A 20,110-nucleotide genomic window follows, 5' to 3' on the forward strand; every position below is an offset into this window, starting at 1 on the left:
TCGAGATAATTAACATGAACTTTGACATGCTCCTGCTACCATACAAGCTGAGTGACCTTAGTTATCTTAGTTGAATTACTTGGATTCCTTAAGTCTAACTTTCATTGTTAATCAAATGGATATAATAAGACCTATCTCATGGGACAGTTGTCAAAAAAGAATTGAATAAAAGTGTGTGTATGTGTGTGTGTGCCTGTGTGTGTGTATGTATGTGTACATATATTTGTGTGTGTATATATGTGTGTGTGTGTGTGTGTGTGTGTGTGTGTGTATGTATGTATGTATATACTTGCACAGACCAGGACCCGGTATAGAGTAGGCATTGAATAACTATTAGCTATTTTTGGAAATTACATTGAAATGGTGTCTCATCATCACAAGCAAAATTTCCTCAAGACTCTAAAAAATATGTGTTGAACACTCTTGGAGGCAATAGAATAGAGCATTGAACAAAACAAATACTCTTATCCTCACAGAACTTATAATCTGGCAACAGAGTACATGTTAGTGGAATTGTACATTTTCTCAATTTCTGCAAACTTTTAGTATCTTTGTAAAATGAACTGTGGCACATATTAAAACTAGTCAATTAGATCAGCTTTTGTGAAACCAAATCAATCATTCTTCCAAACCATATAGTATTTGTTTGTACTCATTGATACTTAAAACTTATTGATACTTACTAGACCTTAATATTTCTCTTTAAGAGATATCAATGAAATAGTTTCATCTCTTGAGTTTCTCTCGATATAACCCTCTGATTGTGGAAATAATAGAATGTTAAAGATATGAAAGTTAAAAAATACCTTATCAATAAATTATTCACTTTATTTTTCAATTGAGAAACTGAAGCCTAGAGCAAGGACATACAGTTAGCATGTCTAAAACACATTCTTTAAGTGGTGTTCATTTTGTCAGGGGAAAAAAACTACCTCTTGTATCTTAAATGCCACATAATTGGTGAAAAATGTACTGATTTGAATAATTGCTGTTTTTGCTAACAGCTGGATTCCAATGGGGAATTGCTCATCCGAAACGCGCAGCTGAAACATGCTGGAAGATACACATGCACTGCCCAGACAATTGTGGACAATTCTTCAGCTTCAGCTGACCTTGTAGTGAGAGGTAAGAGTTTCAACATTTTAAAACTACAAAACCAAAGGTATTTGACTCGCATAAACATGTATAATCTTCTGGTAACTCTGGTGCAAATTCTTACATATTTAGAGTCTCAATCCCATGCTTAAGAATGGATCTTAAGCTTCTTCCCATGCTTAAGAATAATCTATGCCAGACAAGTAGTAAACAACACTGATTTTGTTTGTTTTACTAACTACATATCTTCTGGAAAGTTACACCACATACCTCCTACCAAATGTTTGTGCTTTGTAGACTTACCAAAAGTTCTCGTTTCCTGCTAATACTTTTTAGTGTGTTGAGTATAGTACTGTTTCCTTTTTTATTTCTATGGAAAAAATATATACTGATGCTGTTTACTATTACCTCAACTGTTATATATTTATCACTTTTTGTCTTAGAGTGTAAAGTTAATTTATACATGTATCACGTTTTTATTTGTTCCTGGTTTTTTTCAAATTAGTGTTTTTGTTCCTATGAATAATATAATTGAGATTGTGATGGAATACACATTTATTAAAAATGCAACCCCTTTGCTACTGGCCACTGCCATAGCAGTGAGGCTGGCTGGGAACACAGCACACCTTGTTTAAAATAAAGAGCTGGCTCTTCACTGACTGCCCTTTACTTTAGCACCCAAGAAGTACCATGTGTTGACCCCAGCTTGTTTACCTTTAATATCTCACTTCATGTAACCAACTCCAACCATCTAACTAATCCACAAAAATACCCTTTAACTTCCATGTCAGTTGCTTTATTCACAGTATTCTTTCCATGTCTTTTTCTCATAATTTGTTGACCAAATCTTATTCATCCTTCAAGTCTTAAAGTATATACCAAGTTCATGAATCCTTCCCTTGATGTCCCCAATATGAGCTCCGATCTTCTGAATTTTCATAACATATATTGCTTTCTCTCATACGTTTTATAGCAATTGGTACACAGTTATCTACTCTCCTAAGTTGTAAAATTCATATATGGGTTTGTTTTTTTTTTTTAGTGAATGGCACAGTTCCTTTGCATTGTTTTGTAGCTCTCTCTTTCTGTCTCAGTGTCAGTTAAAATTACTATTTTTTCACATTTCACCTACTAAAAATATTTATTGAACATTAATTGTACATTTTGCCTTTACTTTTCACACTATCAGATAAGTTGGCAATAAAACGATATTTGTGGCTTGTTTATTTTAATTCTCCTTCCACATCCGGGTTAATATAATTTCACTCAATCTCATGCAGCTCCTGCATTTCCCTCTAGAGCAATGTTAATATGGGGTCCCTAAGCAACACTGGGCAAATGCTGAAAACCCTTCTACTCCATTTGAATATATTTTCCAATAGAGTTATAAGAAGTCTAGTTGGAGTTTCTTCATCTGAATGAATTTGGAAATACATTCCACAAACCCCTTATTGAATAATAACAAATAAAAATGAGACTACAAAATCCTAAGTCAAACAAAGTTCATTTAGGTTCAGTATTTTCACTTAAAGTATTTTGTTATCTGGGACGTTGATTGTTTTCAAGAATGTTGAGGGAGAGGGATTAGAGGGACTAGTTCACCATTCTTCCTAGTCAGACCACTAGCTGTTAAGTCATTTCCAGAAGTAGCCAAAGTGTATATTTAATTGAAATTGCTTGCATATGAAAATAATTAGCATTAATATTGCAATAGGAGTCATGTTACAATGTGTGGACATAAATCTCTTCATATGATTACATTGTAGTAAACTCATAGTACTATTATCATAGAATACTCTGTAATATTCAGAGCGAAGAGGAATTTTACAGATGAAATGCAAGGGTAGTCATGATACTACCTAAATACTTAGGTAATTAATTATCACCACTATATGTATTTTTATAGAGTCAATAAAAAGAAGCTATAGCCAATATTATGTAGAAATAACAACTTATACAGCATTTTAAATCCTTGCACTATAGTAGGATGTAATAAAACCATACGGGTACATGAAAATACTGCTTACCTCTGTTAAAGTCAGCAGAGTCATAACCATTCTTCAAACTTTATTCCTAATAATAGAAAAAGTATCCATTTCATATCAAAAGAAATTTGCAATTAAAATAGTCAAATATATTTGACTATTGCAGAATTTGTGTCGAAAACATATATAAAGTAGATGTTCTAATATGCTTTATATATTTAAACCAGAAGGTATACAATTAAACAGTTGTTTTTATTTTTTGTAATAATGGTGAGTAATGTATAAGACATGTCCTGCCTTAAGTGATATTATTATTGGTCTATTTATTCATTTAATTATACTTTTGTATCTAGTTCAGGAAATCATAACCTGGAGTCTATGTATAGGCTTTAAGGGATCCATGGACCACCAGAAATTGTACATAAAATTCTGTGTATGTACCTTTTCTTGGGAAAATGATTTGTAGTTTTCATAAGATTTTCATAGCCAGCAATGTCCCACAAGGCATTAAAAAGCTAATCTATTTTTTATTTCCCCATCTAGATCAAGACTCTCTAATAAAATAAATTGAAGAGATGATTATTCACTTCATGCAAAAGAATAAAATACTAATAAATTTCATGTAGTTAAATCTAATAGCACATTTAGATTGTGACTTGCTTTTAAAAGATTCAATTTGCACTCAACTCTTCAAAATTACATGTTTATAAAAAATATTAAATATGTTATGTAGTAGACAGTAGAAATCTATAAGAACTTGCCATATTTGAGATGGACTAATTTTAATCCATATTCAGATATTGGTAATCTGAACTGCAGCTGCTGAAATTAGTGCAATGAGAAGGATAGTAAACACAGTAGAGGGGAAAGCAATTTCATCTGAGGATCGCTAAGAAATTTTTTATAACAAAATTATTTCTGTGTATAAATGAATATGCCTTATCAGAAGACTGAAACAAAAGTATAAATATTTAGACATAATTAAGACTGTGGATTTCTTTTAGCCTACATCACACTGAAGGAAATGAATACATAGTAAGAACAGTGTTGCTGCCCTAATCAACATGTGTGTGCATGTGTGTGCGTGTGTGCATGCATTTGTAATTGTGGGTGGGCAAGCGTGAGTATATGCATAAAGCATGATGAAAGCAATTTATATCAGAAAAAAGTGTGTTTTAGTTTATTCCTTGCCTTTTTATTGTATATTGAGCTTAGAATGTAAGCAGTCAAGTAGTTAAATCTGAATGCCTCTAAATATAAAACTAAAATTAAATATAGGAAAAATATAGTCAATGGAAAATGTAGCATTGGATCTGATTTCATCGGGCCTTTTACTGAGAGAAAACACTCCCGCTGTGAGTTTTTTATGTCATGTATGGTAGGATTTAGAAATGAAGAAAGCAGTGGCAATTGTCGCCAAAGAAAAACAATCTGTAGAAAATGTCCCCGATAATAATATATGAACTATTGTAATTCTGTAAAAGCATAAATGTGTACTTATAGAAAGCTATAGCACTTTAATTTATTCACCATATAACTGGGTCCAAAGATGCTTGAGGAAAAGAGGCCAGTAAAGTTGCATGCATTGTCTAATCCTCCAGCTCTGCAAACAATTTCAAATCATGAGATTGTATTGACCGTGTAATTTTCACTTTTCTTTTCCAAAGTTGGCTTTCATATGAGTTATATCTGTTAACTTTGGCAATATTTCTGTTAGTCTTTCTACAGCATAGAGATTATTTTTGCAAGGGTAACATTTGTTCAAATGCTGTTGTCCAGGAGGTCTAACATATAAAATTGAAGATGAAGATAAATAAATAAACATTTGTGTCGTCACAACCCTGGCAAAAGCAGATTATCTACTCTGAAATAGGACACCTTCAACCCAACCCCCTAAGGATTCTAACAAATTTAGATAAATAAAATATGAATCTATATAAAAAATGAAAATTGATGGCCAGGTGTGATGGCTCACAACTGTAATCCCAGCACTTTGGGAGGCCAAGGAGTGTGTATTGCTTTGAGACCAGCCTGAGCAACATGGCAAAAAACCCGTCTCTACCAAAAATACAAAAATAAGCTAGGCATGGTGGCAAGAGATTAAAATGCTATGCTTGATATGATGACATTTAAATAACTTATAGAAGATTTTAGTGAAAGTTTATTTTTTTCCTATGAAGAACACATATTGACATCAATTTTCCAATTTTCCAATTTTCCAAATAATATTGTTGGTGAAAGGAGTAATTTCAGAATCACTCCTTTAAGACAGGGGTTTGTATAATATACCTGAAGGAATTTAGAACTTAAATCACTATAAATTATTTAATATTTAAGAGGCCTTAAATATGTTGCGTTATGTTTAAAATGTTTAAAATATTTATATTTTAAAATGTTAATATTAATATTTAAAATGTTAATATTTAAAGGTCTTAAATATGTTGCCTTATGTTGCCTTAGTTTTAAAATAAGAACCAGGTATTACACTTCAGATGTTTTTAGGCTTCTGATATAAAAGTCTACATTAAGAGTATTGATACAAATTTCCTCTGTTGTTGCAATAAAATTTTTATTTCTTAGGTCCCATAAAAGTATATTTCGGGTTGCCTCATCAAAGTAAGTGTCTGATGCTTGTGAACAGCCCTGTATGAATATTTTTTAGCAAACAACATTTGTAAAGCTCTTCAGCTAAAGGAGTGTCATTTAGAGGCAAAGGTTTTGCAGGATTTATACAGCAAGATTTATTTTGGAAACCTATGTGCAGCTTGCCAAATCTAAATTCTCATTCATGAGTGCACCTTTGGACAACATTCAAAAATAGACCATAAAATTAGGCCCCAAATAAAAAAGAAATTAGGCTTTAACTTGTACATGTATTACCACTTTCTCTGGTATTTCTGATGTATTATAAATATTTTGGCAATGCTTCTGGCTAAGGAACACTTTCCTGCCACCTGGGTGAACAAAACATGTTTGCCACTGAAATTGCCAAAATAGAAAATGCAATTAGGATTATATCTTATATACTATATATTTGTTTACATCTTATATGTTACATTAAATGATGTTTCTTCACTCAGATCTGAGTTTAAAAACAAACAAAAGAAAAAGAAAACGACTTTGCTATCTAAACTTTTTCTTTTGGCCTGGTTCTCAACTCTAACATATGCTGTATAGAATTTTAAAATGTTTTGGAAAAAGAGTAGCTGAAACTAAAGCAAATGATATGAAAACTCTGTAAATCATTTTCTCCTCAAAAGAAGTTTGTGTTGTTTACATTATTAAATTAGAAGCTTATTTATTGTACCTTATGTGGACTTGTATTTAGGTGAAAACACCATGTGAGTGTGAGTGTGTGTGTGTGTGTGTGTGTGTGTGCAGCTTTCCACTTTATTTCTAAGGAAAAAATACAGTTACAGAATGGAGAGAGATATTAGTTAGAGGTCATCTTTATTGATATACTCTGTTAAGGTTTTTATTGCTTAGCCTAATGACGTGGTTACCAGATTTTTTCTTAAGAAGGCTATTTGGTTGATTACTAAACCACTTTTCAACTCTTGGATTAGTTAAGGTAACATGGTCAAACAAATGAATAAGCCAATAAGCCTGATGGAAGCTGTCAGTATACGTTTTAGTTGGAATAATATTGCAGTATTTTAAAGTACTATAATAGTTGCCTAAAGGTCTTTGCTATGGAGAATGCTCTTGAGTATTTTACTCCCAGCTGGTTTACATTAGCAGAGTTAATATCCAGAGTATCCCACTCTTCACTGTCCAGACAAAATTAGTTCTGAAGCATTTACTTGGAGATGATTGTCCAGGAAAATTAGTATTCTTTTTTTGTAAGAAATATGGAATAGATAAACATTTTCTTTCTCTAAGATAAAAGTGTTCTAATGGTCCTATTATTGGCAAATCATGTGTTAGTTACATCTTTTCTCCTTCCCACTTTTTCACAGTAACTATATGAAATCTCTGCATTTATGTTCAAATTTGAAAATACAATTTTAAATGTAGAACTAATCCTATAGGTTATCTAGAAAGTTCCTACCCCTTCATTTAACAACTTGGACTCTGAGAGAAAGAGTTCCTCCCCTGTATTATCCATCTACATGGTGGCAAACAATAATCTTGGGACCCCAGTCCAGCCTTCTCATTGTACTATACTTTCTCCAGAAAGTATGGATAAATAAAATCTATAGTTAATTTCTAAAACTCACTATACCAGAAAGATTATCAAGTCTATTCTGGAGCTGGTAGGACAAATTCTTTTACTAATTTTTACTAAATAGTAAAAGTTATTGATTTCAGTTTCTGCTCTTTTCTCTTTCTGTTCCCACTATCTGGCATATGCTAATACAAAATATATAATTTTTAAAACAAACATTGTAGGAAAAATAAAGCCAAAGATATGCATTATAAACAGATGTCATCATTAATAATTCTTGGATTATTTAGGGTTCTATTTGTATGACTAGCTCAGGGACCTTGGATATTAGTGAGGGCCACAGGACCGTATGTTGCCATGTGAAAAGTTTGTGTAACTCTTGGTGCTAAATCAGATTTTAGGCTTCTGTGGTATCTGGCATAAATGTTCACATTGTGTTCAAGAATCCTTACATTCAACATATTCTTAAATAAGCAAATATGGGTTTATGTTTGAAATTATTATTAAGGTATGCCAGGCCAAAATAAATTAAAAAGGACTTTTAAATTAAGCAATTTAAGTATCATGTAGTTGGGAAGAATAGACATAAAGGTTCTATGTAATATACACACCAAGTTAAACAGGCATGTAAGTATACACACCTCATCACACCACACACACACAGACAAGCGCGCGCGCACATGGGAAGAGATCCAGAAAAGAGACGAACATATAAAGGCAGAAAGTTCTGGGTCCAAATCATCACAGTCAAATCAAAGAGAATGGTTGAGGTAGTTTTTCAAGTATTTGGGGCAGAAAAACACACATTTACCTCAGATATTTGGATAACTGCCTCTGCTTTCCACTTGCTTTGGCCAACGAAGTCTTGCCACAGAGACAGACTAGAGATTCCAACTCATCAGCCTTGCAGAACTGAGACAGAAAAATGGTCCTTGCTGCCCACACTGGCTGGAACAATGACAACTGGGCGCCATTCTGAGCCATCCTGACCCCACTCTGCACTAACCACAGCAATACATCCATTGATAGCAAAACCTGCCCAGAAATTAAGCCTTCCCCTTCCCACTGAGAATCAACAAATTCAGATCAAAGAAATACGACTGGGCTGGTTCTCCATAATTGCAATACACAAAAGCTAAAATACTGAGCTGAAATGCATATTTGGTTGTAATAAATGCAGAATTTAGAAAAATTAAAGCCAGAACTTAGTGGTTATTTAAACAAAAACTCTAGTAAAAATGACAGCTTTCTCAATTACTTCTGGAATTTTAAAGTATATCAATAATTTGAAATTGTATTTCTCAATGCAAGTTCAGCGTAAATTGATGTACACTCAAGAATTTTTTCAAATATGGCCACAAAGTAGGTAATTCATTCAGAATGATTCACAGTATTTTAAATTTTAAGATAGGTCTTGAAAATTAGCCAGATTAACACTTCATCTTACAAATTCAAAACTTAAAATATAAGGATTAGAAGATACTATGTTATGCGCTAATATAAATTTAGATTTTTCTTTCCCTCCACACTAGAGTACAGTAAGAAAAGCTCCCGTGGAGGATTTCTTCTTTTTTGCAATTAATTACTCCCGGGTCTCTTATAATCAAACTGGTCAGCTTTTGGCAAACTGGAATTTCTTTTTTGCTGCACATTTAGTGTGTACACATAGCTCCCTTAAGAAATAATCGGCCAGGGGAGGCTGAGGCAGGAGAATTGCTTGAACCCAGGAGGCGGAGGTTGCAGTGAGCTAAGATCATGCCACTGCACTCCAGCCTGGGCAGTAGAGCAAGACTCCAGCTCATCTAAGATAACAATAATAATAATAATAATAATAATAATAATCGGCCTGGTGCAGTTGCTCATGCCTGTAATCCCAGCACTTTGGGGCCAAGGTGGGTGGATCAGGAGGTCAGGAGTTCGAGACCAACCTGGCCAATATGGTGAAACCCCATCTCTACTAAAAATAAAAAAATTATTGGGTGTCGTGGCACATGCCTGTAGTCCCCCCTGCTTGGGAGGCTGAGGCAGGAGAATCACTTGAACCCAGGAGGTGGAGGTTGCAGTAAGCCGAGATCGTGCCACTGCACTCTAGCCTGGGTGACAGAGTGAGACTCTGTCTCAAAAAAACAAAACAAAACAAACAAACAAACAAGAAAAAAACCCTTCTACCACTCAGTTTGATTCCAGGGAGACAGCAGGAAACCTTTATAGAACTTAGCAGGCCTTCGGAGCTTTTAGACACTGCATACATTTCAGTGTTCCATATTGATTCATATATCCATGCGTATTTACCAGACAATTATGCCAAATTAGGCTACAATTATGCCAATAATGTCAAAGTTCAAGAGCAATACAGATAATCAGTGATACCTACAAGTCTCGATGAATATGAATAAATGGCAATTAGTTCATATTTTGAAAGTAATTGTGATTTATGTTGGTAAAATACTATATTTTTCCAACTCAAATCTTTAGGCTGTGAAAAGGTATATATATAAAATGATGAATATAAAATAAAAATAAAGATATATAATTACATAATTTAATGGATAATGTATGACAGAATGTAACTACATAGCATGTTATAATAAAATATATATTATACGTCATATAACATGTATTGATTATATCATAAAAGGATATATAACATTTATTAAAGACATTGTTTACCAGATTTAATTTTAAAGGACAGGTATCATTACTGTATTATATTCATTTTACACATGAGAAAATTGAATCTAATGAGGCTAAGTTAATCACTCAAGGTCACAAAGCTACTAAGTGGAAGAACAAAGTTTGAATGCAGACAGTCTAATTTCAGGTAGAACACCCAGCTCATGGCTGTAGCACACTACAACTAAAAATTAATTTGAATATATTCAATGTGATAAAATAATCAGTGTGAAAAAGCTAAGCTGCTAGCCTTCTACTTTCTTGGCAATAAATGTTTATTCCATAGAGAGTGTCACTGATACTGATCTTGCTATTTTATTTTTGCTCGTGTTATATTTATGGCTGGCTGGCCTATTACAAGAGAAACTATAGTAGTTATTTTTTTTTCAGCTACTCAACTTTACACAGTTATAATTACAATAGCAAAACAGGTAAATGAATTGTACTAGATGGCTTGAAAGCTTGATTTTATAATGTGCTCTTTGGCCTAAAATAGGTAAATGAAATTTTGATGTGTGTTTTCCTGCTTTTTAAAATAACATATAATTCATACAGTTAAAAATAGTTCATCCAGAATATTTAAACATCTTAGATTATAATGTCTACACCTATAGGACTTCCCTATAAATTTTACCATGTCGTCCTACAAAATTGCTATGAGGTGGTAGTACAAGGACTGTTATTCCCATTTCATAGGCAAAGGAAGTTTAAAAAAGAAAAAAATATATTTTCAACTATCAGTTACAAAGCCAGAATGTGGCCAGATACTAGTGTTCCAAATTCAACTACATGAACATGCTTTTCCCTTCTTGATGTTTAACTTTCCCAAAGACAGAAGTCAGACCATATAATTTTGTATTGTGCATCTCTATCATTGTTTGTACATGGTTTGTCAAATTAATTAGATCATTCCCGCAAAACACTCTGAGTTATTGATAATTCCAAGTTAAGTTAGAGAGTAGAGTAATATTTTAGCTTGTTTAAAATTAGAATTTCATTAATAGTTTCCCTTTTCAGCTCATTTTACTAAATAAGACAAAAACACCTTAGCCTCATTGCTGAAAATATAACCAAGAAAAAACTTAACGACATAAAATCCCTTTCGAGTAGTTTTTTTACCTATGATTTTTGCGCTGTCTGCCATTTCCAGTCTCGTGACTATGCAATGCTTTCTTGATGGAGCGTTTTGCAGGCTTGCTTCCCACCCAGTTTCTGGAAATTTAATTTGGTCACAAAAGTTTGGGCACCTACGCAAATTAGAATGAAGGAAACTCAGAAAAAGCTTTTACCCTCTAAACTCATCATCAGTTTATGAAGCTACAGAGAGATTTTAGTACTTTTGAATTCCTACAATAGCTTCTCCAACTCTAAATGTCACTACTGGGATTAAATGAAACATACACAGAGAGAGAAAGAAATGTTTTATTCTGCAACTGACGCTGAGCTAGGATACCCCATTAGATCAGAGCAGCAAGGTGTAGTTCTAAATCTTTTCTCTGCCAGAGTGCTTTTCCATCATCATGTTTAACTGTACACTATGCTCTCATAATTGATTGCAGATTTTGGCATAAATCCAAAAAAACCTTTTTCCCCTAAAAAGCACAACACTATTTTGTTATTTGCTTAATGCCAGCTAACAGTGATGATCATTGTGTGGACATGGGAAGACATAAGGGAGTGGCTGAGTTTCATGTACATTTCCCAGGGCACCCCTGAAGAGCCAGCACCTTCACCTAAAAGTGCACTGGGATGCAAGTGCGTGAGAGTTAGCATGCTACCGGGATAACTTTGAATCCACTGTATCCTTTGGGAAAAAAATGCAGAAACTTCTGAATTCTCAATATTATTAGTAGCAAATTACTTGTGACACACCAGAGTGTAGAGATCCCTTGTGTAATTATTCCCAGAATGGTCTAAGGTCCATCACACTGAAGAACCCACTTCTGAGCATCTGCTTCCTGCACTGTTAGTGACTCTCAACAACGAGAACTTGACCCTACCCCTCCTTCACACATTCCTGAGAATTTCTCCAGAAGAAAGGAACTGTTACTGATAGAAATATGTCAGATCCCGCTGATGTGTAGGGTTAAGCAACTTGGAGAACCACTATTTGATATCTTCCTACATTGTCTGGTAGATACAGTGACTAATTCAAGGAAATGGCACCCCTCTCTGGAGGAGCTTAGGGAGGCTCCCTTGGTGACTGTTCACAGCCCCCCCATTTCAGACTTAAAATCTCAAATCACAGATAAGCAAACTCTGGTAAAATACCAAAAACTACCCAAACTGCATTTAAAAGAAAAAAAAAGAATGTATCTAAAATTAAGAGTTTCAGTTCTCATCAAAAGGATTTATTTAGCATATTTTCATATGCTTAAAATGTCAAATGAGTCTTATGACCTTTTTTACTATTTACCGTAAGGACTGAATTTACAACAAGCAGTCAACATAGGCAAGTTTTCCTAGTTTCCGTTTCTTCTATTTAAATAGCTATCTCCAGGGGGCAGTAGTGACTATAAAATGGTATAATTCTAATAACTATCCTTAGTTATGTGTAGGAGAATGAGGTAGGTGATCACTGTTAATTACATGGTTTTCTATAACAATATTGCTGTATTAATATACACATACTGCTGTTAAATGATTTGCATGGTGTGATAGAAAAGCTGTAGCCTTTGGTATTAGGTAAATCGATTAGATATCCACTTTGCCTACCTAACCTGTGGTCTTAGGCTAGTGTATTAATCACTGTAAGCCTCAAATTCCACATTTATGAAAGAGAATATGAATAGTTACAGTCCATACATTGTTCATGGCAACTTTTTATAAATATTTTCCTTTACTTCCTTCACTTTACTATGAATGTATATATCGACATAAGAAATAAATAAAATATAACTCAAGACACAGTTCTCACAAAACAAAGCCTCAACCGTTGATTAACTTTTTCGAACAATTGCTTCAATCTATCCTCATTACTTTTTTTCTTAGAAGTCTTCAAGGCATAAGCATATGTTTTAGTAGATAGACTTGCACTCTGTGGAATGAAATTTAGAAAGGATCCACGAGATTTGTTTCGTTTATTTGTTTTTTGAGGAGAGACTTCAATTACAACGCTTGCACCTTAGAAACTCAGTCACTGTGTGTGAGGGAAAGGTTTTAATTGGGCCACAGTTTGTGGCATCAGTCTTCTCCCTTTGATCCCCTGTCCTCAGTATGTAGGGGAAGTATCTTTCTGTGTTCATTCTTTTACCTTACCCATCAAGGAAATAGGGCAAATCCCCCAAGTGTATGGCTTCCTGCCCTAATTGGGCATCCACACTCTCCCTTCAGCCTTGATCTTTCCTCTTGCAGGTAAAAACAGAAAAGGTGGAGAGAAAAACATGGTGGATTCCTTTCTCCCCGTCTGTGCAAGTCTGCCTCCAACCTGGTGATCGTTGACACTCACCATTTCTGTGAAAGACTTTTTTTTTTTTTAACATATTATACTAGATTTGACTAACTCAATCTTGTAGCTTCTGCAGTTCCCCCCACCCCCAACCTAGTTCTTAGAGTATGTTTCCCCTTTTGAAACATGTAAACGTACTTTGGGCATAAATATTTTTTAAAATATAACTATAATGCTTCACTAATACCTTAAAAATGCCTAGTGAACTAACTCAGTACATTATATAACGGCCAAGTGAAAGTTTTGTGTTTTCATGTCCTGTTTTTCTTTGAAATTATATAGCCCAGAAATTAGCTCATTATCTGAAAAATGTATGAAGAACTGATGAATTGTATAATACAGGAGTATTGCCATTGAATGTACTGTTTGATTTATTCAAGCAGGTAATGAACAATGTTGTCAAACTCTCTAATGAGACATCATAATTAGGACATAAGCTAAAAGGGGCATTACTCCGGCAGTCTTTTCTTCTTAATCCTAGTGCCATACATATTCTTGGGCATGAAAGAATGAAAAACATTAGTAAACAACTGAAGTCCTACCATGGCTCTGTAGGGTTTTTGGAACAATTCCTGGAATTGGAAAGTGAAAATGGATAGCATGTGGAGGAAACCCTCATCTGAGTAGCGAGATTTTAGTAAAGATGACTAAGCCATTAACAGCATGCATTCATATTTAATTTTATTGACTCCTGCCATCAGCTTTTGCAGATCTTTTCTTTTGGGTGGAAGGTTGTGATTTTTATTGGGAGGACTTGAGTAGAAGTGGACGATTAAAATTGAGGCATATATAATTCTTTCTGGGACTGCTTAAATGTTATTGTTTGAAAATGCCTTCACTTTCCCCCTTTGGTCAAAGAGATGCGCTTAAAATTCTTATTCCTTCACAATAAATAATTTTGATTTTCTTAGACAGGTTTGTGTTTAGGTATGAGTTTCTCCTTTACTTCATCTAGCAATTCTCTCTGTGGTCAGAAGAACTCTGAAGAAAGCTTTGAGGAAAATGAATATAACTCTTATATTATTATATGTGTGTATATATATATATATAGTTTAACTTTAAAAATAATTTATTAGTCATCATAAAGAAATAAATGTCTCTGGCTCAAGATCTTACTTATTTCCTTCTTTTATATTTTCTAGTCTCAATTACTGTTCCAAAAGGCGCTATCTTAGAATTTAGACTAGAGATCCAGATTAATTGCCATTTTTGTAAGATGTTTAAAATCAATTTGAGAATTTTCATGTGTCTGTAAACAGCACCATGGAGACATGTATGAATCGTATTAAGGGCATCTTTCTATGTAGTCCATACTGAAATTATACAACTAAGACCAGATAGGAATATTGTTTTTTAAAGAAATAATAAAAATTCTAAAGGAAATCATAAGACAGATGTGACTTGTACCAGAAAAGGAGGGACAACCTTAAACTATATCAATATCAAGTAGAAGAATTATACAGGTTCATTTATCTTCCTTCAGTCTTGTTCTTATTTCTAACTGGGATCTAAATTTACCTTTATCAATATCAGAGGTTAAGAAAATTACCATATTCCTATTAAATGGTAGAGATATTTAATAAGATTCAGCTTCATCTTAGTACAACTTCAAACATCAACATGATCACACAACATTGATTTATATTTTAAAACAGGATATTGGAGCCATTGTCTTAGATAATTTTCAAGGCAAGAACAGGCCTGCAATAAATAATGAGACTTTGACATTCCTTGGTGAAGAAGATGTCTCCTGCCCTAATATGACTGTCACTCAGCAATTTCAATTTTATGTTTACTTGATTTAAAAAGGGAAGATAAATTGTTCTGAAAAGTTTTTTGTTTCCTTAACATTTCAAAGTTTTCATTGAAATTTGTTGTTTTGGTAAAAATAAACCGTGAACCACAGAATACTTGTACGTGGTGCTTTGCTTTTAATTACTTACTAGGGAATTACCAGTGGAAAAAAGAATGTCACCAGTGTTATTCCTACTTACACCAGTTCTGCAGCATGAATATTTATATTAAATGTATGTGCTATATGAATTCCCCAAAGAATCAGTAGTTTTGGGGGGTTTATTTCCAACTATAGTTGTTTAGAAAGCCAGTGTTTAAGAGGGAGAGAGCCAGTTAGGGCTACTATTTTAGTGGCACCAACTCAAATGATACGTGGGGTTTAGTCACAGCTACTTTACATCCTGTTTAGAAGTTGAGACACGAGGATCTTAATTTCTAGTCTTCTATCCAATTTGATTTATCAAAAAAAGAATCTTGATTATTGATTAAGAAAATATGGCCAGCTTATAACGTGTGAATGGTCATTTGGAAAATTTATATATTTTTTTCTCACTATCTTTCATCAAATGTCTAAATTCTTCTTCATTTAATGTTACATTTTTAAAGCAGAAATGACAGAACTGATTAACAACTGTATTTCTCCTCATTTTAAAAAATTAGTTTACATATAAATGAGAACTGAGTAAAAATCAAATCTATATTTTGTTCATACATAGGTATGTTTTTCTAAAAACATTAGTAAAATCCAGGAAAGATTACCAGATATATTTATAGCAATCAATAAAGAGTGGGAATGTATTGAATATGAATTTATAAATGGATGATGTGTTCATCTTTACTTATGTGAGTTAACACAGAAACAAAGATTTAAAAAGGCATGATTGGCTGGGCGTGATGGTACACACCTGTAATCCCAGCACTTTGGGAGACTGAGGTGGGTGGATCACATAAGCCCAGGAGCTCAAGGCCAGCCCAGGAAACATGGTGAAACCTCATCTCTATAAAAAAATAAAATAAAAATAAAAAATAAAAAAGCTATGATCAGTATCTTACAGTTTTTGTCATATTTTCCAAAATATTCACTTGTATAAAGTAATTCATATTCTCCCCAAAAAGAAAGGTCAGCAACGGAAACCTAATAACATTTTTGAATGTGATACTGACAATGCTGTTTTAAAAATATTTTTTTCAGGATAGTTGTTGAAAATTTGGTCTCATGGCAAATTGATTAGGTTCAGATTCTAACTTTGACATTTACTTGCTGGGTGAACATGGCCATTTTATTTAACCTATTCTTGTCTGTTTCCTCACCTGTAAAATAGGAAAAATAATAGCACTTACATCATAGGGTTATTGGTAAGAATTATAGAAGATTTGGCAGTGACTTCAATATAAGTACTCAGAAAAAAGCATAATTTTTATTAAAATATACAATATAAATTTCCCCTTTTTGAATCACTAATAATTTTATACCATGTAAATTGTATATTGTTAGCAGTTCATGTGCAAAGAGAACAATAGTGTAGACTTGTTGTCATCCAGGTAATTACTTGGAAGTCTTTTGCAGACAGGCACATTTAAGCTGTATAATCTAAATTTGAAAATGGATGTTTTCTCATTTCGAGTGTGTTATACCAGAAAACCTTGTCTTTGATCCCATCTCTGTACTCTGTCACTGATTAGCTATGTATCTCTGACAACAGCCCTTATAGACTTCGGTGTCCTTTTGTAAAATGGATTATTTATATATATTGGTTTTAGTGGACTCTTAAATGTATGTGATCTACCTTGAATATTGAAATGTTTCTATTATCTGTCTGTAGCACACGATTTAATCGTAAAAATGTTGAAAACATAAAGAAATTTAGAGAAAGAGAGTAGGGGTGTGGCAAATGAGACTCTGCATTGAACCATGAATGACAGGAGATCATTCAGGCCATTTCCCCAGTCCTTTACTAGGTAAAAAGGTGACAGAAACAAGTCTCAGTAGCTGTTCGTAGACTTGTTTTTAGCCAACTTTGAAGAACCCCCAAGGTAAGAAACATAACACTAACAAGGACTTTGATAGATCACTATTTTTGTATGCCCCATAGGTGAAATTTTATGGAACATTCTCAGTCAGCATTCTCTAAGAGGGATTTTTAAAGTGAGAGTGAAAGAATATAATGGGTGCAAAACAAGAATAGTAAGAGAGGGGGTCATGCAAATAGGAAAGAAAGAATAGTCCATAGAGGCAGCCCCCATCTGAGGTACAGAAAGGTAGCCCAAAGACGGGTAGCAATTTGAACACTATGATTTTGAGTGGGAAAATAAGAATCAAAAAAATCAACACTGAAGTTTGTCCTGCCAACTGCAATGAAAGAGGAATTCAATCAGCTGGATAGGCTGAGCACAATTAGTGGTGTCCACTCTTGATGAAATCCTGTCAGCATTTGGAAGAATCAGGAAACAGAAACAGCAGAAATAGTAGGGATATGATATATGAGTGTAACAAAATGTATTTCAAAAACTCGAGAGCATGGGGTAGGGGGAGGTGGTGACAAGAGGAGTGAAGATAAAACTGTATTTATAAAAGCATAAAACAAAAAGCATGCTTTAAATAACTTTTTATTCCCTCCTCCATATTGTTATTTTTCTCCTCTTTCACCTCTTTCTAACTCCCCAATATTAATGTTAGTGAGAAAAATGGATAAAAAGACTTTGCCAGGTCTAGTCAGAAGTATATTTCAGTTCTTTTTCCCCCAACTTCAGATCTTTAATAATTACAGCCAAAGAAAGAAAAAAATAGAAGACTAATTTGTCATCTAATGTATCTAGGCATTTAAAATCAGGTCACATTCGAACAGTCTTTTTCAACTGACCAGTTTCTCTCTTTTATGTTAACTTTGGGGTAAATAGTTCTTAGAATCATTAGCTATCTGGCTGAGAACAGCCTAAGAAACTGGAAGGAGATATCAGTAAAGTAATAGTGAAATAAGCTGCATGCATCAGGCCATTTGCTTACATTTTCTCTGGTTTCCTGAAGGATTTATTGAGAGCATATGGTAATGGAAACTAAAAAAAAGAAAAAAAAAAAAGAAAGAAAGAAACTCAGGGTTAGAATTGTGTATGGTTGGGTTTTTTTCATTGACAAAAGAATCAGAAGAGTGGTCAGTTCCTAAATGCCTTCCTTTGTGCTGAGAACAAAGTAGGTTTGTCATTTTATTTTCTACCTCAACACTTTTCTGTCCATTCTAAACAAAAAAATAAGCACGTAACATCAGCCTACACTGCTTGAAAACCTTCCTGCTGAGAGACACTGCAGGGCTGGCCCTGGGTTGAAGTCAGACTGTCCACGTTTGTCTCCGTGCTCTATTTTTTGCCACAAATTGATTCCTTAATACACAGAGTATCTTCACATTCCCAAATTTTCCTCACCTACATCAAAATTACTGGAAGACATTTTACTTTCTATGTTGTCCTATAAACCAAAGAGTATCTGAGACAAGTCTCAAGAAAGTTTATTTTGCCAAGGTTATGAATGCACCTGTGACAGCCTCAGGAGGTCCTGATGACCTGTTCCCAAGGTTGCTGGGATACAGTTTGGTTTTATGTATTTTAGGGGGACATGAGATATCAATCAACACATGCAAGATGTACATTGGTTCCACCTGGAAAGGCGGGACAACTCAAAATGGGGGACTCCCAGATCATAGGTAGATTTAAGGATTTTCTGATTGGCAATTGGTTGAAAGAGTTATTGCCAATAGAAAATAATGTCTGTATTACCATACAGACTTGTGTGTGGTGGGAATCAAGGTTTTTCTCCTGCAGATGAAGCCTTCAGGTAGCAAGCTTCAGAAAATAGATTGTAAATGCTTCTTATCAGACTTAAGAAGTCTGTTCTATCAATAATTCCCAAAGGGAGGAGGGTATAATGAGGCATGTCTGGCTGCCCCTTCCCATCACTTCCTGAACTAGTTTTTCAGGTTACTTTTGGAATACCCTTGCCAAGAGAAGGGTTCCTTTCAGATGGTTGGGGGGCTTAGAATTTTATTTTTGGTTTACTGTCCCTGCTTTCTTTTAAGTAATAAGTGGTAAATGAATACTCTGTAAACAGATCCCTGACAATGACTTACAATGTACTAATTAATAACTCCTGCCAGGTAGCTAAGATTCTCAGAAATCTTTTAAAGAAGTAATGACAATAATAATATTGCTAATAGATAAGCTTTCCTGATGGCTTTCTATGTACCAGGCTGAGAACTACATGCTTTAAGGATATTATTTCAGTCCTAACAATCATCTGGGTGTTTTTTTGTTTGTTCTGTTTTGTTTTGTTTTGAAACAGAGTCTCACTCTGTCACCCAGGCTGTAGTGCAGTGGTGCAATCTTGGCTCGCTGCAACCTCTGCCTCCCAGGTTCAAGCAATTCTCCTGTCTCAGCCTCCTGAATAGCTGGGATTATAGGTGTGTACTGCCATGCCAGCTGATTTTTGTATTTTTAATAGAGATCGGGTTTCACTATGTTGGCCAGGCTGGTCTTGAACTCCTGACCTCAGGTAATCCACCTGCCTTGGCCTCCAAAGTGCTGAGATTATAGGTGTGAGTTACCACACCTGGCCTAAAAACAATCTTTCATGTTCAGTTTTTATTACTCTTATCTTACAGATGAGTAAACAGGAGCTTAACTTTTTTAAGAAACTTGCCCAAGATAAATTAGGGCACAGAACTGAAAGCTGAGTCTATCTTAAGTCTAAAATCCCTGTTTTTTAATACAATTATGACTTTAATAGTATTATTTTTTCTCAGGCATTTTTGGGGAGATATTTGTAGGCAATTACTAGATGGAAAAATCTACTTCATATCAGTGGAACCATTATCGAGTAAGATTCCCATACCAGGGTTTTGAAAATACCAACCCACCCCTTTCCATTTGCCTTCTCAACTCCACCTCTTCATGATGATA

At 34.2% G+C, this 20,110-nt stretch overlaps 1 protein-coding gene across 5 annotated transcripts in view; it reads left to right on the forward strand.

Moving 5' to 3' along the window:
• CNTN1 (contactin 1) overlaps positions 1-20,110 on the forward strand; it is a 390,365-nt gene that overhangs the window by 276,816 nt on the left and 93,439 nt on the right. For 3 of the 5 annotated variants that reach the window (XM_009247616.3, XM_054526301.2, XM_054526302.2), the window contains one exon: positions 1,005-1,125. In XM_009247616.3, the coding sequence (XP_009245891.1) occupies positions 1,005-1,125 (121 nt within the window). 5 annotated transcript variants of the gene reach the window in all.

The sequence above is a fragment of the Pongo abelii genome, chromosome 10 (genome assembly GCF_028885655.2).
Source record: "Pongo abelii isolate AG06213 chromosome 10, NHGRI_mPonAbe1-v2.0_pri, whole genome shotgun sequence".
Taxonomy (NCBI): domain Eukaryota; kingdom Metazoa; phylum Chordata; class Mammalia; order Primates; family Hominidae; genus Pongo; species Pongo abelii.